The sequence below is a fragment of the Salvelinus alpinus genome, chromosome 5 (genome assembly GCF_045679555.1).
Source record: "Salvelinus alpinus chromosome 5, SLU_Salpinus.1, whole genome shotgun sequence".
NCBI lineage: Eukaryota > Metazoa > Chordata > Actinopteri > Salmoniformes > Salmonidae > Salvelinus > Salvelinus alpinus.
In genome coordinates, this window is record NC_092090.1 from 31049344 (window position 1) to 31074816 (window position 25473).

Sequence of the window (25473 nt, forward strand, 5' to 3'; positions counted from 1 at the left end):
CTAACTGAAAGCAGCAAGCTTGTAATATAGTGACTGACTGACTGACAGCATCACGCTGGTAATATAGTGACTGACTGACAGCACCAAGCTGGTAATATAGTGACTGACTGAAAGCAGCAAGCTGGTAACATAGTGACTGACTGACAGCACCAAGCTGGTAATATAGTGACTAACTGACTGACAGCACCACGCTGGTAATATAGTGACTGACTGACAGCACCAAGCTGGTAATATAGTGACTGACTGAAAGCAGCAAGCTGGTAATATAGTGACTGACTGACAGCACCAAGCTGGTAATATAGTGACTGACTGAAAGCAGCAAGCTTGTAATATAGTGACTGACTGACTGACAGCACCACGCTGGTAATATAGTGACTGACTGACAGCACCAAGCTGGTAATATAGTGACTGACTGAAAGCAGCAAGCTGGTAATATAGTGACTGACTGACAGCACCAAGCTGGTAATATAGTGACTGACTGACAGCACCAAGCTTGTAATATAGTGACTGACTGACAGCAGCAAGCTGGTAATATAGTGACTGACTGACAGCACCAAGCTGGTAATATAGTGACTGACTGACTGACAGCACCACGCTGGTAATATAGTAACTGACTGACTGACAGCACCACGCTGGTAATATAGTGACTGACTGACAGCACCAAGCTTGTAATATAGTGACTGACTGACTGACTGACAGCAGCAAGCTGGTAATATAGTAACTGACTGACAGCACCACGCTGGTAATATAGTGACTGACTGACTGACTGACTGACAGCAGCAAGCTGGTAATATAGTGACTGACTGACAGCAGCAAGCTGGTAATATAGTAACTGACTGACAGCATCAAGCTGGTAATATAGTGACTGATTGACTGACAGCACCACACTGGTAATATAGTGACTGACTGACAGCACCAAGCTGGTAATATAGTAACTGACTGACAGCACCAAGCTGGTAATATAGTGACTGACTGACAGCACCAAGCTGGTAATATAGTAACTGACTGACAGCACCAAGCTTGTAATATAGTGACTGACTGACAGCACCAAGCTTGTAATATAGTGACTGATTGACTGACAGCACCACGCTGGTAATATAGTGACTGATTGACTGACAGCACCACGCTGGTAATATAGTGACTGACTGACAGCACCAAGCTGGTAATATAGTAACTGACTGACAGCACCAAGCTTGTAATATAGTGACTGACTGACGACAGCACCACGCTGGTAATATAGTGACTGACTGACTGACAGCACCACGCTGGTAATATAGTGACTGACTGACAGCATCAAGCTGGTAATATAGTGACTGACTGACAGCACCAAGCTGGTAATATAGTGACTGACTGACAGCACCAAGCTTGTAATATAGTGACTGACTGACTGACAGCACCAAGCTTGTAATATAGTGACTGACTGACTGACAGCACCACGCTGGTAATATAGTGACTGACTGACAGCACCAAGCTGGTAATATAGTGACTGACTGACAGCAGCAAGCTGGTAATATAGTGACTGACTGACAGCACCAAGCTGGTAATATAGTGACTGACAGCACCACGCTGGTAATATAGTAACTGACTGACTGACAGCACCACGCTGGTAATATAGTGACTGACTGACAGCACCAAGCTTGTAATATAGTGACTGACTGACTGACTGACAGCAGCAAGCTGGTAATATAGTAACTGACTGACAGCACCACGCTGGTAATATAGTGACTGACTGACTGACTGACTGACTGACTGACTGACAGCAGCAAGCTGGTAATATAGTGACTGACTGACAGCACCAAGCTGGTAATATAGTGACTGACTGACAGCACCACGCTGGTAATATAGTGATTGACTGACAGCACCAAGCTGGTAATATAGTGACTGACTGACAGCATCAAGCTGGTAATATAGTGACTGACTGACTGACAGCACCACGCTAGTAATATAGTGACTGACTGACAGCACCAAGCTGGTAATATAGTGACTAACTGAAAGCCACAAGCTTGTAATATAGTGACTGACTGACTGACAGCACCACGCTGGTAATATAGTGACTGACTGACAGCACCAAGCTGGTAAAATAGTGACTGACTGAAAGCAGCAAGCTGGTAACATAGTGACTGACTGACAGCACCAAGCTGGTAATATAGTGACTAACTGACTGACAGCACCACGCTGGTAATATAGTGACTGACTGACAGCACCAAGCTGGTAATATAGTGACTGACTGAAAGCAGCAAGCTGGTAATATAGTGACTGACTGACAGCACCAAGCTGGTAATATAGTGACTGACTGAAAGCAGCAAGCTTGTAATATAGTGACTGACTGACTGACAGCACCACGCTGGTAATATAGTGACTGACTGACAGCACCAAGCTGGTAATATAGTGACTGACTGAAAGCAGCAAGCTGGTAATATAGTGACTGACTGACAGCACCAAGCTGGTAATATAGTGACTGACTGACAGCACCAAGCTGGTAACATAGTAACTGACTGACAGCACCAAGCTGGTAATATAGTGACTGACTGACAGCACCAAGCTGGTAATATAGTGACTGACTGACAGCAGCAAGCTGGTAATATAGTGACTGACTGACAGCACCAAGCTGGTAATATAGTGACTGACTGACTGACAGCACCACGCTGGTAATATAGTAACTGACTGACTGACAGCACCACGCTGGTAATATAGTGACTGACTGACAGCACCAAGCTTGTAATATAGTGACTGACTGACTGACTGACAGCAGCAAGCTGGTAATATAGTAACTGACTGACAGCACCACGCTGGTAATATAGTGACTGACTGACTGACTGACTGACTGACTGACTGACTGACAGCAGCAAGCTGGTAATATAGTGACTGACTGACAGCAGCAAGCTGGTAATATAGTAACTGACTGACAGCATCAAGCTGGTAATATAGTGACTGATTGACTGACAGCACCACACTGGTAATATAGTGACTGACTGACAGCACCAAGCTGGTAATATAGTAACTGACTGACAGCACCAAGCTGGTAATATAGTGACTGACTGACAGCACCAAGCTGGTAATATAGTAACTGACTGACAGCACCAAGCTTGTAATATAGTGACTGACTGACAGCACCAAGCTTGTAATATAGTGACTGATTGACTGACAGCACCACGCTGGTAATATAGTGACTGATTGACTGACAGCACCACGCTGGTAACATAGTGACTGACTGACAGCACCAAGCTGGTAATATAGTAACTGACTGACAGCACCAAGCTTGTAATATAGTGACTGACTGACGACAGCACCACGCTGGTAATATAGTGACTGACTGACTGACAGCACCACGCTGGTAATATAGTGACTGACTGACAGCATCAAGCTGGTAATATAGTGACTGACTGACAGCACCAAGCTGGTAATATAGTGACTGACTGACAGCACCAAGCTTGTAATATAGTGACTGACTGACTGACAGCACCACGCTGGTAATATAGTGACTGACTGACAGCACCAAGCTGGTTATATAGTGACTGACTGACAGCAGCAAGCTGGTAATATAGTGACTGACTGACAGCACCAAGCTGGTAATATAGTGACTGACTGACTGACAGCACCACGCTGGTAATATAGTAACTGACTGACTGACAGCACCACGCTGGTAATATAGTGACTGACTGACAGCACCAAGCGTGTAATATACTGACTGACTGACTGACTGACAGCAGCAAGCTGGTAATATAGTAACTGACTGACAGCACCACGCTGGTAATATAGTGACTGACTGACTGACTGACTGACTGACTGACTGACTGACAGCAGCAAGCTGGTAATATAGTGACTGACTGACAGCAGCAAGCTGGTAATATAGTAACTGACTGACAGCATCAAGCTGGTAATATAGTGACTGATTGACTGACAGCACCACACTGGTAATATAGTGACTGACTGACAGCACCAAGCTGGTAATATAGTAACTGACTGACAGCACCAAGCTTGTAATATAGTGACTGACTGACAGCACCAAGCTTGTAATATAGTGACTGATTGACTGACAGCACCACGCTGGTAATATAGTGACTGATTGACTGACAGCACCACGCTGGTAATATAGTGACTGACTGACAGCACCAAGCTGGTAATATAGTAACTGACTGACAGCACCAAGCTTGTAATATAGTGACTGACTGACGACAGCACCACGCTGGTAATATAGTGACTGACTGACTGACAGCACCACGCTGGTAATATAGTGACTGACTGACAGCATCAAGCTGGTAATATAGTGACTGACTGACAGCACCAAGCTGGTAATATAGTGACTGACTGACAGCACCAAGCTTGTAATATAGTGACTGACTGACTGACAGCACCAAGCTTGTAATATAGTGACTGACTGACTGACAGCACCACGCTGGTAATATAGTGACTGACTGACAGCACCAAGCTGGTAATATAGTGACTGACTGACAGCACCAAGCTGGTAATATAGTGACTGACTGACAGCACCAAGCTGGTAATATAGTGACTAACTGACTGACAGCACCACGCTGGTAATATAGTGACTGACTGACAGCACCAAGCTGGTAATATAGTGACTGACTGAAAGCAGCAAGCTGGTAATATAGTGACTGACTTACAGCACCAAGCTGGTAATATAGTGACTGACTGAAAGCAGCAAGCTTGTAATATAGTGACTGACTGACTGACAGCACCACGCTGGTAATATAGTGACTGACTGACAGCACCAAGCTGGTAATATAGTGACTGACTGAAAGCAGCAAGCTGGTAATATAGTGACTGACTGACAGCACCAAGCTGGTAATATAGTGACTGACTGACAGCACCAAGCTGGTAACATAGTGACTGACTGACAGCACCAAGCTGGTAATATAGTGACTGACTGACTGACAGCACCACGCTGGTAATATAGTAACTGACTGACTGACAGCACCACGCTGGTAATATAGTGACTGACTGACAGCATCAAGCTGGTAATATAGTGACTGACTGACAGCACCAAGCTGGTAATATAGTGACTGACTGACTGACAGCACCACGCTGGTAATATAGTAACTGACTGACTGACAGCACCACGCTGGTAATATAGTGACTGACTGACAGCACCAAGCTTGTAATATAGTGACTGACTGACTGACTGACAGCAGCAAGCTGGTAATATAGTAACTGACTGACAGCACCACGCTGGTAATATAGTGACTGACTGACTGACTGACTGACTGACTGACTGACTGACTGACTGACTGACTGACTGACAGCAGCAAGCTGGTAATATAGTAACTGACTGACAGCATCAAGCTGGTAATATAGTGACTGATTGACTGACAGCACCACGCTGGTAATATAGTGACTGACTGACAGCACCAAGCTGGTAATATAGTAACTGACTGACAGCACCAAGCTGGTAATATAGTGACTGACTGACAGCACCAAGCTGGTAATATAGTGACTGACTGACAGCACCAAGCTTGTAATATAGTGACTGACTGACAGCACCAAGCTTGTAATATAGTGACTGATTGACTGACAGCACCACGCTGGTAATCTAGTGACTGATTGACTGACAGCACCACGCTGGTAATATAGTGACTGACTGACAGCACCAAGCTGGTAATATAGTAACTGACTGACAGCACCAAGCTTGTAATATAGTGACTGACTGACGACAGCACCACGCTGGTAATATAGTGACTGACTGACTGACAGCACCACGCTGGTAATATAGTGACTGACTGACAGCATCAAGCTGGTAATATAGTGACTGACTGACAGCACCAAGCTGGTAATATAGTGACTGACTGAAAGCAGCAAGCTTGTAATATAGTGACTGACTGACTGACAGCACCACGCTGGTAATATAGTGACTGACTGACAGCACCAAGCTGGTAAAATAGTGACTGACTGAAAGCAGCAAGCTGGTAACATAGTGACTGACTGACAGCACCAAGCTGGTAATATAGTGACTAACTGACTGACAGCACCACGCTGGTAATATAGTGACTGACTGACAGCACCAAGCTGGTAATATAGTGACTGACTGAAAGCAGCAAGCTGGTAATATAGTGACTGACTGACAGCACCAAGCTGGTAATATAGTGACTGACTGAAAGCAGCAAGCTTGTAATATAGTGACTGACTGACTGACAGCACCACGCTGGTAATATAGTGACTGACTGACAGCACCAAGCTGGTAATATAGTGACTGACTGAAAGCAGCAAGCTGGTAATATAGTGACTGACTGACAGCACCAAGCTGGTAATATAGTGACTGACTGACAGCACCAAGCTGGTAACATAGTAACTGACTGACAGCACCAAGCTGGTAATATAGTGACTGACTGACAGCACCAAGCTGGTAATATAGTGACTGACTGACAGCAGCAAGCTGGTAATATAGTGACTGACTGACAGCACCAAGCTGGTAATATAGTGACTGACTGACTGACAGCACCACGCTGGTAATATAGTAACTGACTGACTGACAGCACCACGCTGGTAATATAGTGACTGACTGACAGCACCAAGCTTGTAATATAGTGACTGACTGACTGACTGACAGCAGCAAGCTGGTAATATAGTAACTGACTGACAGCACCACGCTGGTAATATAGTGACTGACTGACTGACTGACTGACTGACTGACTGACTGACAGCAGCAAGCTGGTAATATAGTGACTGACTGACAGCAGCAAGCTGGTAATATAGTAACTGACTGACAGCATCAAGCTGGTAATATAGTGACTGATTGACTGACAGCACCACACTGGTAATATAGTGACTGACTGACAGCACCAAGCTGGTAATATAGTAACTGACTGACAGCACCAAGCTGGTAATATAGTGACTGACTGACAGCACCAAGCTGGTAATATAGTAACTGACTGACAGCACCAAGCTTGTAATATAGTGACTGACTGACAGCACCAAGCTTGTAATATAGTGACTGATTGACTGACAGCACCACGCTGGTAATATAGTGACTGATTGACTGACAGCACCACGCTGGTAACATAGTGACTGACTGACAGCACCAAGCTGGTAATATAGTAACTGACTGACAGCACCAAGCTTGTAATATAGTGACTGACTGACGACAGCACCACGCTGGTAATATAGTGACTGACTGACTGACAGCACCACGCTGGTAATATAGTGACTGACTGACAGCATCAAGCTGGTAATATAGTGACTGACTGACAGCACCAAGCTGGTAATATAGTGACTGACTGACAGCACCAAGCTTGTAATATAGTGACTGACTGACTGACAGCACCACGCTGGTAATATAGTGACTGACTGACAGCACCAAGCTGGTTATATAGTGACTGACTGACAGCAGCAAGCTGGTAATATAGTGACTGACTGACAGCACCAAGCTGGTAATATAGTGACTGACTGACTGACAGCACCACGCTGGTAATATAGTAACTGACTGACTGACAGCACCACGCTGGTAATATAGTGACTGACTGACAGCACCAAGCGTGTAATATACTGACTGACTGACTGACTGACAGCAGCAAGCTGGTAATATAGTAACTGACTGACAGCACCACGCTGGTAATATAGTGACTGACTGACTGACTGACTGACTGACTGACTGACAGCAGCAAGCTGGTAATATAGTGACTGACTGACAGCAGCAAGCTGGTAATATAGTAACTGACTGACAGCATCAAGCTGGTAATATAGTGACTGATTGACTGACAGCACCACACTGGTAATATAGTGACTGACTGACAGCACCAAGCTGGTAATATAGTAACTGACTGACAGCACCAAGCTTGTAATATAGTGACTGACTGACAGCACCAAGCTTGTAATATAGTGACTGATTGACTGACAGCACCACGCTGGTAATATAGTGACTGATTGACTGACAGCACCACGCTGGTAATATAGTGACTGACTGACAGCACCAAGCTGGTAATATAGTAACTGACTGACAGCACCAAGCTTGTAATATAGTGACTGACTGACGACAGCACCACGCTGGTAATATAGTGACTGACTGACTGACAGCACCACGCTGGTAATATAGTGACTGACTGACAGCATCAAGCTGGTAATATAGTGACTGACTGACAGCACCAAGCTGGTAATATAGTGACTGACTGACAGCACCAAGCTTGTAATATAGTGACTGACTGACTGACAGCACCAAGCTTGTAATATAGTGACTGACTGACTGACAGCACCACGCTGGTAATATAGTGACTGACTGACAGCACCAAGCTGGTAATATAGTGACTGACTGACAGCACCAAGCTGGTAATATAGTGACTGACTGACAGCACCAAGCTGGTAATATAGTGACTAACTGACTGACAGCACCACGCTGGTAATATAGTGACTGACTGACAGCACCAAGCTGGTAATATAGTGACTGACTGAAAGCAGCAAGCTGGTAATATAGTGACTGACTTACAGCACCAAGCTGGTAATATAGTGACTGACTGAAAGCAGCAAGCTTGTAATATAGTGACTGACTGACTGACAGCACCACGCTGGTAATATAGTGACTGACTGACAGCACCAAGCTGGTAATATAGTGACTGACTGAAAGCAGCAAGCTGGTAATATAGTGACTGACTGACAGCACCAAGCTGGTAATATAGTGACTGACTGACAGCACCAAGCTGGTAACATAGTGACTGACTGACAGCACCAAGCTGGTAATATAGTGACTGACTGACTGACAGCACCACGCTGGTAATATAGTAACTGACTGACTGACAGCACCACGCTGGTAATATAGTGACTGACTGACAGCATCAAGCTGGTAATATAGTGACTGACTGACAGCACCAAGCTGGTAATATAGTGACTGACTGACTGACAGCACCACGCTGGTAATATAGTAACTGACTGACTGACAGCACCACGCTGGTAATATAGTGACTGACTGACAGCACCAAGCTTGTAATATAGTGACTGACTGACTGACTGACAGCAGCAAGCTGGTAATATAGTAACTGACTGACAGCACCACGCTGGTAATATAGTGACTGACTGACTGACTGACTGACTGACTGACTGACTGACTGACTGACTGACTGACTGACAGCAGCAAGCTGGTAATATAGTAACTGACTGACAGCATCAAGCTGGTAATATAGTGACTGATTGACTGACAGCACCACGCTGGTAATATAGTGACTGACTGACAGCACCAAGCTGGTAATATAGTAACTGACTGACAGCACCAAGCTGGTAATATAGTGACTGACTGACAGCACCAAGCTGGTAATATAGTGACTGACTGACAGCACCAAGCTTGTAATATAGTGACTGACTGACAGCACCAAGCTTGTAATATAGTGACTGATTGACTGACAGCACCACGCTGGTAATATAGTGACTGATTGACTGACAGCACCACGCTGGTAATATAGTGACTGACTGACAGCACCAAGCTGGTAATATAGTAACTGACTGACAGCACCAAGCTTGTAATATAGTGACTGACTGACGACAGCACCACGCTGGTAATATAGTGACTGACTGACTGACAGCACCACGCTGGTAATATAGTGACTGACTGACAGCATCAAGCTGGTAATATAGTGACTGACTGACAGCACCAAGCTGGTAATATAGTGACTGACTGACAGCACCAAGCTGGTAATATAGTAACTGACTGACAGCACCAAGCTTGTAATATAGTGACTGACTGACTGACAGCACCACGCTGGTAATATAGTGACTGACTGACAGCACCAAGCTGGTAATATAGTGACTGACTGACAGCACCAAGCTGGTAATATAGTGACTGACTGACAGCACCAAGCTGGTAATATAGTGACTGACTGACAGCACCAAGCTGGTAATATAGTGACTGACTGGCAGCACCAAGCTGGTAATATAGTGACTGACTGACAGCACCAAGCTGGTAATATAGTGACTGACTGACAGCACCAAGCTGGTAATATAGTGACTGACCATGGGCCTAGAAGATACTTGTCCAGAAGATGGTGCCATTCTCTCATAGTAAATGCGTTTACTGTCAGTGTGTCCTCTTCTCTTATCCTCCCCAGCCACCTGTATGACAACCCCCTGTCCTTTGTGGGAACTTCAGCCTTCCAGAACCTGTCTGACCTGCACTCCCTGTAAGTCTCTGTCCATATCTGTTAGACAACCAAGTCTGGTACTCTGAACATTGTATTCATAGTGTGGTAAGGATCTCTGGATTAACTGATTTACAATAAAAGTGTATTTAATCACCATGTGATACAATACACTGAATATTGCTGGTGCTTATTTCATACCATAATCTAATGTTACAAGTGGACAGTTATTCAGACTAAAGTTAGTCTCTGGTCTGTCTTACCTGTTTGTATTCTAACCCTGTGAGGTATGTGTTTCAGGATGCTACGTGGAGCCAGTATGATGCAGGAGTTTCCCTGTCTCATTGGGACTAACAACCTGGAGAGTCTGTGAGTACACAATACAGCAGACGCTTTACATCAACATACACAACTGACACAGACCGACAAACAATGTTAGAATGAATGTGTTTGTGTTAGACAGATTGTGAGTGATTGGCTTTTTTTCTGCCTTGTTTGAGGTTAAGTGAGACAGTTTGTCAGTGGTAATTAAATCAGAGTGTTTCTTTCTCAGCACTTTGACAGGCACAAAGATTGCCGCAATACCGGTTGAGCTCTGTGAGGATCTCAAGGTGCTGCGGACTCTGTAAGTATCCCCAACCTCACCTTTCACCCTTATCCTACCTTATTAATCTATTTCACATAAATGCTGATGACATTCCAGATTACATTATTTCATCCTTTTGCCCATCAGAGACCTGTCCTACAATGAGATTGAGGAGCTGCCTTCCTTCCAGGGCTGTCTAAAGCTGCAGGAAATGTGAGTATGGTATATATTGTTGGGAATGTGAGCAAGAGCACAAACACAATTTTAAACATTACACACTCAAGATGACCCCCACCTTCTACCTTTTTCTGAGTGTATATTCTGCCCTAATTATAGAAGCCTGCAGCACAACCACATCCAGCAAATCGACAGGGACACATTCCAGGGTCTGTCTGCCCTGCGCTTGCTGTGAGTACACACACACACACACACACACACAAACACACTCACACACACACTTGCAGCCTATAGTACCTTGAGGCTTAAAGGTGAAGGGCCTAAGTAGATCTCATTGGAAATTAACTCAGTTCTGCTTTCACTAGCTCATGCCAGAGGCTAATTTTAAAAAGCATGCTTAATTTTCTGCCCTCATTCTGAACACATCATTAAGTAATTTTCTTTCCTGCAGGGACCTGAGTAGAAATGAAATGAAAACCATCCACAGAGATGCTTTCCTCTATTTGACGGCGCTAACAAACCTGTGAGTAGGACACTGTACTGTGGTAAAAACTAAATCCGTTCTCATACAAGTCATGATAACAAATACATTACTGTTTAAACATATGTGTACATATGCTAGTAGTGTGTTTCAGGAATGTATGTATGCTAATATGTCCTGTTTGTTTCAGAGACCTGAGTTTAAACTCGCTGACCAGCATTCCAACAACTGGACTGAGTTCCCTGAACCAACTGAAACTCACAGGAAACCTGCAGATGAAAAATGTATTTACTGCAAAGAGCCTCCCCAAACTCAGGTCAGAATCCTAGTAATTCATCTAAATGACAACACTTTGCAACTCATGCAACACTTTGAATGATAATGGTCCTATTGTGGTCTACAGGTCAGTATCAGTTCCCTATGCTTACCAGTGCTGTGCATTTGTGGGATGTGATTCTTCAACATCTTCCACTGATGAGGAGAACATCAAGAAGGGTACAGGTAAATTATGTCAGTCATGATTGGTCATTAGACCACTCTTGACATAAACAAGTATTATTCAGAGGAGAGATAAAAAGTTTATTGAAACTGATTAGCTAAGTCATCTTTGTGTTCTAGGTGGAGAAGATGTGGAGAGGATATCGATGGTAATGCACTGCTCTCCCTCTCCAGGTAAACCACAGTCACTTTATTGTCATCTACAGCATTGAATTGTGTACATCATCACATCTCTTACTAACTGAAGGCTGACTCTGTCTCTCTCCTCCAGGAGCCTTCAAGCCCTGTGAGCACCTCCTGGGCAGCTGGATGATCCGTCTGACTGTGTGGTTCATCTGCCTGGTGGCCTTGATCTTCAACACTCTGGTGCTGGCAGCCACCTTCTCCCGCCGGGCCATGGCCCTCTCCCCTGCCAGGCTGCTGGTTGGCCTCCTGGCCCTCACCAACCTGCTCACTGGGGTCTATGTGGGGGTGCTCACTGTCCTGGATGCTGCCACCTGGGGCTCCTTCGCTGAGTTTGGGGTCTGGTGGGAGACGGGGGTGGGCTGCCGGGCAACAGGGGCCCTGGCGGTGTTCTCCTCAGAGTGGGCGGTGCTGCTGTTGCCTCTGGCGGCTGTTGAGCGCAGCGTGGCGGTGAGGGGGCTCCTGGGGAAGGCCATCTCACCCAGGAGGAGCAGCGAGAGGGGGGTCGGGGACCGACGCTTCGCCCTGGCGGCTGCTCTCCTGGGACTCCTGGCGGCTGCAGCAGCCTGTCTGCCCCTCTTCAGTACCAGCGACCCTTCAGCCTCCCCTCTCTGTTTACCCTTCTCTGGCGGTGAGGGCCCTGCACTGGGGGTCACTGTGGCCCTGGTGCTGCTCAACGCTCTGGCCTACCTGTTCACAGCAGCAGTGTACACCCAGCTGTACTGTGGCTTGGGCAGGGTGGAGCTGGCAGACCAGGAGCAGGCAGGGGCCGTACGCCATGTGGCATGGCTCATATTCACCAACTGCATCTTCTTCTGCCCTGTGGCAGCCTTCTCCTTCGCCCCTCTACTGGCTAGGTCTGGCACCGTGGGGGGCCCTGAGATCGCCAAGTCCATCACGCTCATCTTCTTCCCCCTACCGGCATGCCTTAACCCCGTGCTCTACGTTTTCTTCAGCCCCGCCTTCCGGGAGGACTGGCTGCGGCTGCGGGGCCATGGAGCTGTGGCCCGGGGGGTGAAGGCTGGGCAGTGTGCAGGGGGCTCTGGGGTTGTGGATGGGGACGGGGACTCCTCCACACAGCTGGGCTATGACTGTGGGGTGTACTCCCAGCTCTGTGGGGAAACAGGCGTGTGTGAGCGCTGCGAGGCGGCTCTACACGCCAGGACCTCTTCCTCCTCATCATCAGTCTGCAGACACTTGGTGAAGTCCCACAGCTGCCCTACCCTCTCGGCTGGTGCGGCAGCGGGCCAGCGTACGGAGGGCTACTGGGCAGACAGCGGCACCCTCCCTGCCCAGTCAGAGTACGCTGACGAGGGGGACTCGTTTGTGTCCGACAGTTCCGACCAGGTGCAGGCCTGTGGACGAGCCTGCTTCTGCCAGAGCCGAGGGCTCCCTCTGGTCCACTACGCATACAACATACCTCGCATCAAAGACTGAGAAGCTCTTCAGCTGTGTGTGTGTGTGTGTGTGTGTGTGTGTGTGTGTGTGTGTGTGTGTGTGTGTGTGTGTGTGTGTGTGTGTGTGTGTGTGTGTGTGTGTGTGTGTGTGTGTGTGTGTGTGTGTGTGTGTGTGTGTGTGTGTGTGTGTGTGTGTGTGTGTGTGTGTGTGTGTGTGTTGGACACTATAACAAAAAGAAAAGGTTTGTGATACACAACAAAACATGTGCATGTGGGTCCCTGCACACAAATCATTCAGGGAGCACTTCTTTAATCACTGTGTGAAACAGACTCAACTGTCACAAAAAGGGAATCTGGCATTAAATTAGACTTCTCTGAGACTTTTGGCCAACACTTGTTTTGCCCATCAAGATTTACAACTGATTCCTGTGTGTGATAACACCAAACTGGCTGTCAAAAATGTAACAAAAGAGGAAACCTTTCCACCAGTGCCTGCTTCTTGGTTTAGAGCAAATTCGCCTGCTTCTTGGTTTAGAGCAAACTCATTATCAAGATGTTACAAGCCTGAATTCATCTGTCACATCTCTTGCTAAGGCAAGGATCTATGTGCCATCCTTTTGTAGGTTCTACCTGTAACTAGCTATACATTTTATTTTATTGTCATTCCCTAGTCTGTCGATTTTAAAGCCTTGCCATAATCGCTATTCATTTGTATATGTAGCAAATGTAATCATAATCCTCATTCTAGGGTTGTTTTTCATATGAGAATGTAAAGTAACTGAAAGGAGAATTGTATGGCAGCGGCTTTAAATTAAGGGGTACTGACAATGTGTTAAATATAATCTGAAAGCTGCATTTTCAGCCCTCCCAATGTGAGCCAACTGAATCTCCAGTCTGAATCTGTTCATGTAACTTCACATGCCCTGTATTCATTCCTCAAGAGTACAAGACAATGACTTAAATGTTTATTATCTTTGACAATAAGTGTCAACAATTCTTCCTCGCTATGAGTGATAAAGTCTTGGATGTCACGTGGGAATGGAAGAGGGCACTGTTTTAACAACAGTCTTCCCAGTTGTTGTGGAGACTTTTATGACTTTGTTTGTTTTGTCTCTTGGACTGAAAATCATTTCGTTGAACTGTGCTTTACCCCCAGGATCGTTCTAATTTATTGCTTAAAGAGGAGCAGAATGTCTGGGCCATGGACAAGGTTATTTCAGGTGTCAGGAAGTTGGCTTTGAAAGGTGAATGCAGCATGTACCAAGTGCAAGCTAAGCCTCTGGCGCTGAATGTTGATGCCACACAAAGGCCTTCATTTCTGGATTGTTCTCTGAGACAGATCGCGTTGTAGTAAAATATATATATATATTTTTTTTTTATTATGGACATCATTGGTGCTCACAACCCATTCATTTTGATCAAGATGCATACAATCCCACAGCTCAGCAGTGTAGCCAGTGTAATGGATATCATGGTATATATTATAATATAATAACAACATATAATGTAGATAATGTTTCACTATGAAACATTTTATTGGATCAGGTGTGACTGTAGGGGAATATCTGTTTGATGTGCACGAGCATGACTTTGCGTATGGGGCCTGCACCACACCACACCCTAGGAGCTTGTATCCACATGTGTAATTCATGCGAGCGCTCAGGAAATTAGGCAATGTAGGGATGCCTTGACTCCCCTCAACATTTTGTTAATGTGTCCACATTATGAAGCTCATTGGCTTTTGAAATTATATCACAAAGTTTCTTATTTTTGTATGGATTTGTCAATGTTTTGACTGAGTGTAATTTTAACACCAACCAACTGTCCAGATTGTATTGGAGATGTTAGAAGCCCTTATGTGCAAATTCCAAATTGGTGTGTATTGCTGTCTGTTTATCCATATGTAAATTATTTTTGATAGAAAAAACAATAATCAAGAATGGGATGCATTGTCTAACCACGGAAGCTACCTCTTCAACTTTAGTGGCTACCAGCAGTGCTTTGTAAGGTGTGTGTTCTTATGCTATTGATATTTTGTTATTTTGGTTTGAACTGTAGGCTTTGTTTGTAAATACATCTGGTTGTACAGCATCACTGGAATTTAAGTCACGACTTTAGTTGATGCCAATTGTGGGAGGAATGTACAGTATGTACTGTATACTGTGATTTTTGTAAACCAAAATATATAAAACCAGTTGCTTAAAAAAGACTATGTTTTACGTACAAGATTTCTGACACACATTCGTATAATTTATTTGCCCCACAGTGACACAGTTGAGTTGGCCTGATTTAGACCTCATCAGGACTTATCAGGAGTGTTTTTCTTTGCCTACAGTGTTAGGTTCTGTCTGACTGACTGACCATAGTGCTACTCAAGGGTGCTGTTGAAATCATCATTGCTATAAATGGTCCGCAGTGCACCAGGGCACTGGCACCTCTCCCAATTGGCTCCTCTGACCGGTGTGTGGAAAGGTTTGACTGCATTATGGGTATAAAATAACCCTGTTGATGGTGTCCATGTCACCTGACTCACACTGGGTGCCACTGTTCCTTTAACACATACAAACCTTGCGAGGGGTGTAAAAACAACATCATGATTGGACTTACTGGAAGTGGACAAGTGCACATGAACTATGGTCTTGAATATGACATGTCAAATCTACACCAAGTTTGACAATTATGTGTTTATGTTTAAATGTGTCATGTGGATGAAGGTAGGTGGTTGGCAGTGGACCTCAGAAACCAACAGGAGCAGCCTTACCTCTCACACCCTGTTTGGCAATGGACATGGCTTGGCTTGACCAAACATTTCATCTCCCAGCGATGCAGCCACAGGGGGAATGGGACATTCCAACCCTCCCCACACCTCCCACTGGGCCAAACACATTAAGCATATTGCTGTATCCTCTTTTGGCCTTAATTAGGCTTTGTTACATTAATACCCAGCAGCTTTTGTTCATTCCCACTGGCATTCAAGCGCCAGAGCGTCAACTGTTGACCTCATAGTGATCATGTTCTGTGTGTAGGGCAGCATGAGGCACACGAGTGCTGCTCCACCTGTGTATTCATCTCAGTGTTAACCCCTGTCCACTGTCTGTTTCCCATGTTAAACAATGGTGGGGTTTTATCAGGCCTCACTAGCGAACAGGCCACACCAGGGGTAGTGGTTTACTTAACTTGCATTATAACCAGTTTACAGCTGGGAATATGAGTATGATTGGGCACCCTAGAAACCTGGGATAGACTTGCATTTGAATAAGTGAGAATAAAAGGGGTGCCCACTGCCCATTGACAAAGCTTTGCATTTATTTTTCATACATAAAACAAATGATCTTTGCCACTAATACTCAATAATCTTATTCTACAAAGGATGCAATAGTGAATCAAACAATGCAGTCCTTTGCTACTCCTCAAATTATTCCATGAAATAAATAAAGGTACAATAACCCAATGTGGATGAATGTAATGTATTGGATGACCTATGTAAGATGATTTCACAACAGGGAACGGGGAAGATTGACATGTGCACATAACAGGGTGGTAGTGGGACACAGAGAAATGAAAGCTAATGGATTATCTCTGGTCTCTTCACATTGAGCTGTAGTCTGGCCAGGGTCCCAGTGGAGGTCCGTGTAGGATGAGACGGGACATCCACCCTATCTTCAACCGGCTTCTTTACACCTAATCGGCCTTGTTCATCTGCTTATCCTTCTCCTCTTTGGTGATTTGAGCTGCAAGGCAATTAGTCTAATTCGTGAATCAAATTTCCAATTCAAAAATCAAACATACTAGAACTTATTGTTGGTAATCAATGTAAGACTGATAATACTTCACTATTTTAGACTATTCAATCTAATTATTGTCTTTTTACATTTTATTTCTAGACTATAAAATATATTATTTATAATATCCATGCCATTTGATAAATACTTACCACTGAGAAAATGACTGTTACTTCAATAACATTGGGATTAGAATATCATCTCCAGTTCAATTTGTTAATATCAAGATAGATTTTTCTAAAAATCTATAGTGTACAGATGAGGTAAAACGTGTCTTATCCTTTCACATTATCCAATATTTTGTAACATATTTTACCTTAAATTAAGTGAGATGGACAATGCACATTGTTACATACTGTAATGTATAGTACATTTACATTTTAGTCATTTAGCAGACGGTCTTATGCAGAGCGATTTCCAGAAGCAATTAGGGTTAAGTATTTTGGCACACCTTTTATTCTTCTCAAATGAACACAAATGAAACAGTTCTATAATAATGGGATTGACCTCAGTTATTACTGAGTGTGGGGGCTTACCTTGGGGGAAAGTGCCAGGTGCTGGGAATAAAAAGGGTAGAAGCATGACAGGACACAGCATGGTGGGGTTACAGACAGAAGGAGAGACACACGTCAGAGGAGATGGATCATGTAATGGTGGCAGGATCCATTTAGAACCTTTACATGTATTCCAGTGTACATTCCAAAGGTCCGTCAGGGAGTTAATATACCCTTATGAAGACATAATGATATGTCTGTATATGTTAACATGAGATCTCAAATAGGAGGAATAGATTTACTGTATTTGCCCTCTAGAACATACTATGATTACCATGATACATGTTCTAGATTTCAACATGCCATTTAACACGTACAAGTATAATTCTTCCATCTCAGATTTGATGTCCAAATGTATTAATTATTTCATAAGGAAACCCCAAAACATGTTTCAAATATGAGTTGGGGAGCATTCATATATGATGACATTTTCTGACATTCATATACGACTTCATATTTGATGGACAGATATGTACTAAGGGTACCTGTTCCAGACCGGAAACAGTTGGAAACCTTGACAATTACAACCCTATTTACAGTGGTCATAACTGTAACAATCACCATGTACACTCAGTGGCCAGTTTATTAGGTACACCCATCTAGTACCGGGTTGGTCCGCCCTTTGCCTGAATTATTTGGGATATGGAAACATTGCTGAATTGGTATCAAGGGCCCTAATGTGTACCAGGAAAACATTCACCACACCATTACACCACCGCCACCAGCCTATACCATTGACACCAGGCAGGATGGGGCTATAGACTCAAGCTGTTTACGCCAAATCCTGACTCTGCCATCAGCATGACGCAACAGCAACCGGGATTCTTCGGACCAGGCAATGTTTTTCCACGCCTCAATTGTCCAGTGTTGGTGATCGCGTGCCCACTGGAGCCACTTCTTGTGTTTAGCTGATAGGAGTGGAACCCGGTCATCTGCTGCAATGGCCCATCCGTGACAAGGACCAACGAGTTGTTCATTCCTAGATGCCATTCTGCACACCACTGCGTCGTTATTTGCCTGTTTGTGACCAGCCTGTTAGGTTGCACCATTCTTGCCATTCTCCTTCGACCTCTCATCAATGAGCTGTTTTCACCCACAGGACCGCCGTTGCCTGGATGTTTTTTGTTTGTCGCACTATTCTTGGTAACCCCTAGACACTGTCGTGCGTGAAAAGCCCAGGAGGCCGGCCATTTCTGAGATACTGGAACGCACCTGGCACCGACGATCATATCACGCTCAAAGTCACTTAGGTCACTCATTTTGCCCATTCTTATGTTCAATCGAACAGTAACTGGATGCCTTGATGCCTGTCTGCCTGCTTTATATAGCAAGCCACGGCCACATGATTCGTAATCTGTAGGAGCGAACAATTTTCGTGAACAGGGTGGTGTACCTAATAAACTAGCCACTGAGCATACAAGATTGACAATGGATTTGGCAGTTGGTTTGCAGGCCAGGTGTGTTAAGGAGCTCACCAGCAGAGAAAAGGTGAGTAGTGTTAGGGATACTTACGGCGAATCTCTAGCTTGCACTCCACTACATCTTCTCCACTGGCGTTGACTGCTTTGCACATGTACACTCCCCCATCAAATGAGCAGGGCTTGCGGATCTCCAGGGTGAGTACGCCCTGCTTACTGAACATACGGTACTTGGCCTCGTTGGAGATGTCCATCTTGTTTTTGTACCATGTAACTTTGGGCTGAGAGAGAGAGGTTACAATGTGAACTAGATGTGCCTAAAGTAATGCATGTGGCAAAAAAATGAAATAATGTCTATCTGCTATAACTAAGGCTCATAGTTTTTACTGGTCAGGACATGCTTGTCATCCCCCTACAGTACTAGTAGCAGACATGAATGTAATAGTCGTGCTGATTTGATGGTCATTCTGATGGTGATAAATCACTATATCATTCATGGTTAGCAGCATAGCCTTTGTCTCTGTCATTCTCGCTTGTATAGGGACACCTCACCTTGGGGATGCCTCTGACAGAGCAGCTGAGGGTGGCGTTGTAGCCTGCTATGACTGAACGGCTCACTAGAGGGTGTGTGAACTTAGGCGCCTCAGAAAAGTCATGCTCCTTGTAGGTTGGAGGCTTGTATTCGAAACCTGATGAACAGATGAACAGGTGCAGTGCTCAACTTTTGTTCAGAAAGTTTATGGGTTTTACACAGGTGGCAGCAGGGGATGTTTTTTTTAATGAATTTCATATGAATGCTGCTCCTACATACATAAGTGTATAACTATTGTTTGTTTATAGTTATGATGTCATGGTGGTATTACTGTCATGAACGGTGCGCCAGGTATGGGAGCCCACCTGTTTTCTGGATGTAGGCACTGTCTGCTGAGAAGCAGGGCTCTAGGCTGAGGCCTACCATGTTCACAGCGTAGATACGGAAGATGTATTCATTCCCCATGATGAGATCAGCCACCACACAGTTAGTTCGCCTATATAGCTCATAGACAGTGTACCATTCCTGAAAACCAACCATATTTTAGTCAAACTCTTCATTTTTAAGTGAGACCATATTTTAGGGCTACCAAAATACTACAGAACAACTAAACCACAATGTCAGTGTAACGTGTCTTGAGAGAATGAGAATGCATGCCAACTCCTATGAATGTTTGCCAAACAAAGGGGCCCAACTGTGTTATATTTAGCAATGGGGCATCTCCGATATCCAAATGAGATATTGCTCTTTGTAACATGATAGTCTCATATCTCACAGCCTGCCATTGTGAGATGGAGGAAATTAATTGGGTCTAATAATGACTTGTGTGAAACCCGAACAGGGAGCTTTTTTAAATTTAGCCACTAACCTTGCAGCTCAGAAGTACAATGGGTTTCCATCACTACACAGACAAGCCATGTCCAGTATGAGGCCAAGGCTGGGGGCTAAAAACAGGGCGTGCTTGGCTTGCTGTGCTCTGGGTGGCTGCCTGGGGTGGTGGAAGGTGGCAGTTGGAGCTCAAACAAACAGGCCCAGAATGCAGTTCTCCTTGCTCACAAAGGATCTCTGCCTAGCTGTGGCTGACTGTGTGTCACAAGGGAGGGTAAAATACCCCTCGGTGACCAAGTAGCATTCTTCCCCTCACATAGTGTGCATACATGAGTCAATTATGGCCGTGTGTCAGAGAGCTTAGCTACCTTGCCTTGTCAATGGCATGGTTATTAAACACAACGTTCTAACACTCAGAGCTTGGCATAGTTCACTCTGAGCCCAGCCAGAGAACTAACAGATAATTATCAGGCAGCTCGCCCTCTCTCACACACACACTGGGATGACCTCTGTGTGTCAGTTAGAAAATAAATATTAGCCTAATCATCATTTAGAATATAGATAATGCTTTCCTGAACCTTCCATGGGAGGGGCAGTGTATAACCTTACTCATTCAATATTGTCTGACCGATATTAATTGCTAGTTTTCTGTCGTATATGAACCTCTTGCACAAATTGATGAAGAGAACATTTTCATGTTAGACACTGCCCAGCACATTGACTCTCACCATGGTCTTCTTGTCAGCCTTCTGAACCATGTAGCCGGTTATTTCACAATTTCCATTGTCCTTGGGTGGCTTCCACTCCAGAGCCACGTTAAAGCCCCAAACATCCATGATCTTCAGTTTCTCTGGAGACCCAGGCAAATCTAAAGATAAGAAATAATATTTATCGAGTCAACATACTGTACCATAACTTTACCTTAAACTCCAATTCAATCATTCACAGAGAAATGTAAACCACACGGTGGGTACATGTAGAATATTGTTTACGTTGTATTTTAGGGACAGGTGTGGTTTTGTTTCAATATCCAACGATAATGGGACCAGCTTGCGGGATGTGTCACTTGCGGAACGTGTCAGTTTCATAGTTAACTCAGATACAGCATAAACCCATTCTGAGTGAACTGATAGTGCCACTGATCAATCATAAACCATTTCTATTCCAAACCATTAGAGTTGTGAATGAGCCCTCACCGACTATTTGAATTGAGATGCTGGCTGTGTCCTCAACATTCTCAATCTGCAGCTTGACTTCGTACTTCCCAGAGTCCTTCCTCTCTGACTTGCGGATGAATAGGATTGTATCGGTGTCGCTGTTCCGGACGCTAACCTGCTTCGGGTTCAGAGGCTCCCCATCTTTACTCCAGGTGATCACAGGCCTAGGCTTGCCCTAAAATAAAAAATAATTGAGATTGGAAATTAACATAAACATTCTAATATTTTTTAGAAAGACCAAACCAGATTCTGGAGGACTACAGTACAAGTAAGTTAGTATGTGTGAAATATTGGTTTTCCTCAGTAACCTATGTTTACTAAATAATCATTACAGTTCCAGGGGTGATAATGATTTCAGTACATCTCCAGACCAAGACATTTGAAATATGATATTGTTCAGATATTCTTATGGCAGATTTGAACCTAGATAAGTGTGCCTAATAGATACAGTAGATGGTGGTACATTTGGCGGTGGCCCAGACTCCTTGGCTTGTGGTTTTCAGCAGTTACTCATTATGAGCTGCTTAAGATAATCATGTCTGTATCAGTTATCAGTCTGTCAATTGCATGTGTTACTAGGATACAGTTTCAAAACTGAAGCTGTATGTATTTATAGTCTTGAGGGAAAAGCAGAAAGGAATAAAGAGACATAGCGTGAGTTACTGTAGTATTTTTGCAGACTGTAGTATACTGTAGTATTTACTGTTGTGTTTTTGCTGTCATTTTGTTTTATTATCTTTGACATACAAATGGGAACTTTCTCATTGAGGAAACCTACTGGACAAATACTAAAAGAGCACATTTTCCAAAACCTGTAGATAGGTAGCATTAGTATTCTATAGTAAACTGTAATATTTTTTCATGTGGGTAGCACCATTCCATAACTCAACATGCACCAAAGAAAAGGAAATAGCAATTTCTAGTTCCTGTGTCATTCAACATATTTCTCTTATGGGCAAGGGCACCAGCATATATACAGTACATTCATCCTATAGAGTGTGAAGGGTGTACTCTACACCATACCTGGAAAGGGATCACAAGGTTGATTGTCTCCTCCACTTTCTTGATGAGGGTCTGGCGGAGATTTCTAGGAATCCAGATTTTGGGTTTCTCTGTTAACAAAAATATCATAAGATGTCAATGAATAAAAGTGTTTGGGTACAGTTTTGTGGCGTGCGTGTGCTGGGAAAGTGGTGGGCTTGGGCGGTATACCGTATTACCAATACTGTCAATCAGGGGTGTCAATTTAGGCTGGCTTTAGGACCATGCAGACACCTCGGAGTGGGCGGGAAGGCTGTTTGCCTGACTGCGGTGAACAGCCCGACTTTCCTCTCAAAACAGTGCAGAGGTGGAAGATGGCTGTAACTGACTAGGTAACTTAACAGCTGTTTGACTTGAAACTAAACTCGAGATTTGAATTCCGGTGCTGAGCTTGTGCGTAGCAGCTAATTGCTGTAAGACATGTTGCTGAAGAATGTTATTTATGTCCCTTATCAACGGAGGTGAATGAAGGTACAGCAGCCAAGGTGATAATGACTGGAGTCAATTGTTGTCAATTGCTTGTTTTTGCTGTTCTCCTAACAGCATTTTAGAAATGTTTTAATTGTGTAGGAATGCAGAAAATAGAATAAATAAAGTCACTTTGCTATAGCCTACCCTCGGTTTACCTGAAATGATGCCAATGCCATCAGTACCCTAAAGCTCGGGACCTACCCGCCTCGCGGGGGTGTGTGCTATGCCACTGCTTATAACTGTACGTTTTCACTATCTAAGATGTGCCAAATAAATTATCTCCAACTCAGGGCTCCAGCTATGCATTTGGTTTGCTAACTTGCTAACTTAGTGGCTAGCTCGCAAGATCAAGCTTCTTGGTTATGGCAGAAACAATCAAAATTCCCTCCTGTATAAAATCCTGTCTGTCAAACATTTCTTTGTGCTGCAGCAAACTGATTAGCCTTTTCAGATACTGTAGTTATATAACTTTATGAGCTGGGTTGTCTGTTCTTGCAATTAGTTTATGTTCGCTTGTTAGCATTTAGCTAGTGTCCGCTATGGGAATTTGTTTTTGGGGGGGAAATACCGGCCATTGTGTGCACTGCCAGTAATACCGTATACCCCGCTATGGTACAGGAATGGTATGAAAATCTGCATACCGCCCAACCCTAGAAGTTGGTTCATGGCTCAGACGTTTCCCTGAGACTGGGAGTATCACAAAACCTTTCAACTATCAAGTTTAGCTTGATGGCACCATTACTGATCCAATGAGTTACTGTTCATGTACATTGACCAGCCGCCTGTGAGGTAGTAATAAGCGTGAGTTGACAACATCAAGTGCTTTTCAGTGCAATTCCATGGTAACAGTGACACAGACTTTCACTTTAACATGTATGTCTTAACAGAAAATGTTACAAAAACACATTTACTTGAATAACAGTGCAGATGCAAAGTTTGGTAAGAGAATGAGAGTTTGTGCCACCATTCTGTTGCCAAACTTTACATCTGCACTGTTCTACAAGTAAATGTGTTTTTGTAACACTTTCAATGGAAAATGTTAAACATAGTCATTATGCATAGAGTTGTATGGTTTGTTTAACTTTGCAATCATTGGTTTTTGTTTGACATACATTTTAAAGTGAAAAATCTGAGTCTCAGTGTCACTCTGTTACCGTGAAATTTCCTTACTGCCAATCAGCACTTAGTGATAGTATCATCCTGTCAGCAAGCGGAAAGGCCGGGGGCTTCAGTGTACATCTGAGACCTCAAAATACACCTCACAACTAATCTGTTAGGTGCTGAGAGCGAAATAGCTGATGACCTTGGCAATGTATGTGTGTTCCCAAACATGATCTGTGAGCCCTGAGATCCATGTAGGGTAGTGGAGGCTAACTTCAAGCCTCATCAGCTAAATATCTCAAACTGTAGAGAAATAGGAGAGAGGAGACAACAGCAGGACGCCTCACTTACTTTCCATTACAACCTTTGGGTTTTGAACAAACTGATGATGTCTTACTCTTACAGTGCAAGTGTTTTAGGAACTTCCCTGGTAAAAAAAAATATAGTAATGTCTTGTACATGTTTGGACTTCATGCTCATTGTATGGGAGGGAGGATCAAATTGAAAAATTGGGTTTTGTTTTAGGCAATCATGGGGGAATGCTTACGCATGATCTCGTGGATAGTGACGGCCTGTGCTAGGGAGGTAGGTGCACTGGGCCCTGCCATGTTGTAGGCTCTGACACGGAACTGCATCTTCTCCCCGGTCGGCAGGTCCCGGATGATCACAGATGTCCTCTCTGTCAGACCCTCGAAAGCTGGCACCCATTCATCAGCTGTGGGCAAGAGACGGCCAGACAGACGTGTCAAAACGCAACATCCGAAGAAGGCTCAGTGCCCCATCCCTATATGTCATCACAACTAGAGCTGCCTGCATGGATTGAGTTAGAACATTGATGTGCATCTGGCCAGCATAGCCAGCCCTGAAGGGAAGGGATTAATTGCATATGCATTGTGCTAATGGTTCCTGGTTCAAACCACTCTTGACAACTTAGGCCTTTGGTGTTGTCAGACTAAAACCAAAGCTTTTTAGATAATGGCTCATCATGGAAAGTGTGATACAGCTAGCATGATAGAGGATGTCGTTTTATGTAAGAGGGTCAAGATAAAAATACAAATAAAAACAGGCAATGCTCTCTGAAATGTTGCTGAATTTGGATTTATTTGACAGTTTTTCTATATTGTTAGGTTGGTTTTC

The 25473-nt window shown here is 44.2% G+C and overlaps 2 protein-coding genes, 1 long non-coding RNA gene and 1 other non-coding gene across 5 annotated transcripts in view; 2 read left to right on the forward strand and 2 right to left on the reverse strand.

Moving 5' to 3' along the window:
- LOC139575908 (leucine-rich repeat-containing G-protein coupled receptor 4-like) overlaps positions 1-15601 on the forward strand; it is a 40062-nt gene extending 24461 nt beyond the window's left edge. The window contains exons 9-18 of one of the 2 annotated variants that reach the window (XM_071401346.1): positions 10041-10112; positions 10371-10439; positions 10624-10695; positions 10804-10869; positions 10993-11064; positions 11285-11356; positions 11505-11630; positions 11718-11815; positions 11933-11986; positions 12084-15601. In XM_071401346.1, coding sequence (XP_071257447.1) covers positions 10041-10112; positions 10371-10439; positions 10624-10695; positions 10804-10869; positions 10993-11064; positions 11285-11356; positions 11505-11630; positions 11718-11815; positions 11933-11986; positions 12084-13432 — 2050 coding nt within the window. In that variant the 3' untranslated portion in view covers positions 13433-15601. The remainder of the gene's footprint in view (positions 1-10040; positions 10113-10370; positions 10440-10623; positions 10696-10803; positions 10870-10992; positions 11065-11284; positions 11357-11504; positions 11631-11717; positions 11816-11932; positions 11987-12083) is intronic. The other variant, XM_071401348.1, reaches the window with a different exon arrangement.
- Positions 15602-16680: 1079 nt separating this feature from the next.
- Positions 16681-25473, reverse strand: part of LOC139575910 (myosin-binding protein C, cardiac-type-like) — a 43312-nt gene continuing 34519 nt past the window's right edge. The window contains 8 exon segments of the mRNA XM_071401350.1: positions 16681-17123; positions 19241-19427; positions 19699-19835; positions 20044-20203; positions 21235-21374; positions 21703-21898; positions 22747-22835; positions 24884-25051. Coding sequence (XP_071257451.1) covers positions 17074-17123; positions 19241-19427; positions 19699-19835; positions 20044-20203; positions 21235-21374; positions 21703-21898; positions 22747-22835; positions 24884-25051 — 1127 coding nt within the window. The 3' untranslated portion in view covers positions 16681-17073.
- On the reverse strand, positions 22473-22527 carry LOC139577385 (U7 small nuclear RNA). Its single transcript, XR_011675276.1, has one exon. It is a non-coding gene; the product is annotated as a U7 small nuclear RNA (small nuclear RNA).
- On the forward strand, positions 22969-25418 carry LOC139575911 (uncharacterized). The gene is made up of 2 exons (XR_011675028.1): positions 22969-23249; positions 24990-25418. It is a non-coding gene; the product is annotated as an uncharacterized lncRNA (long non-coding RNA).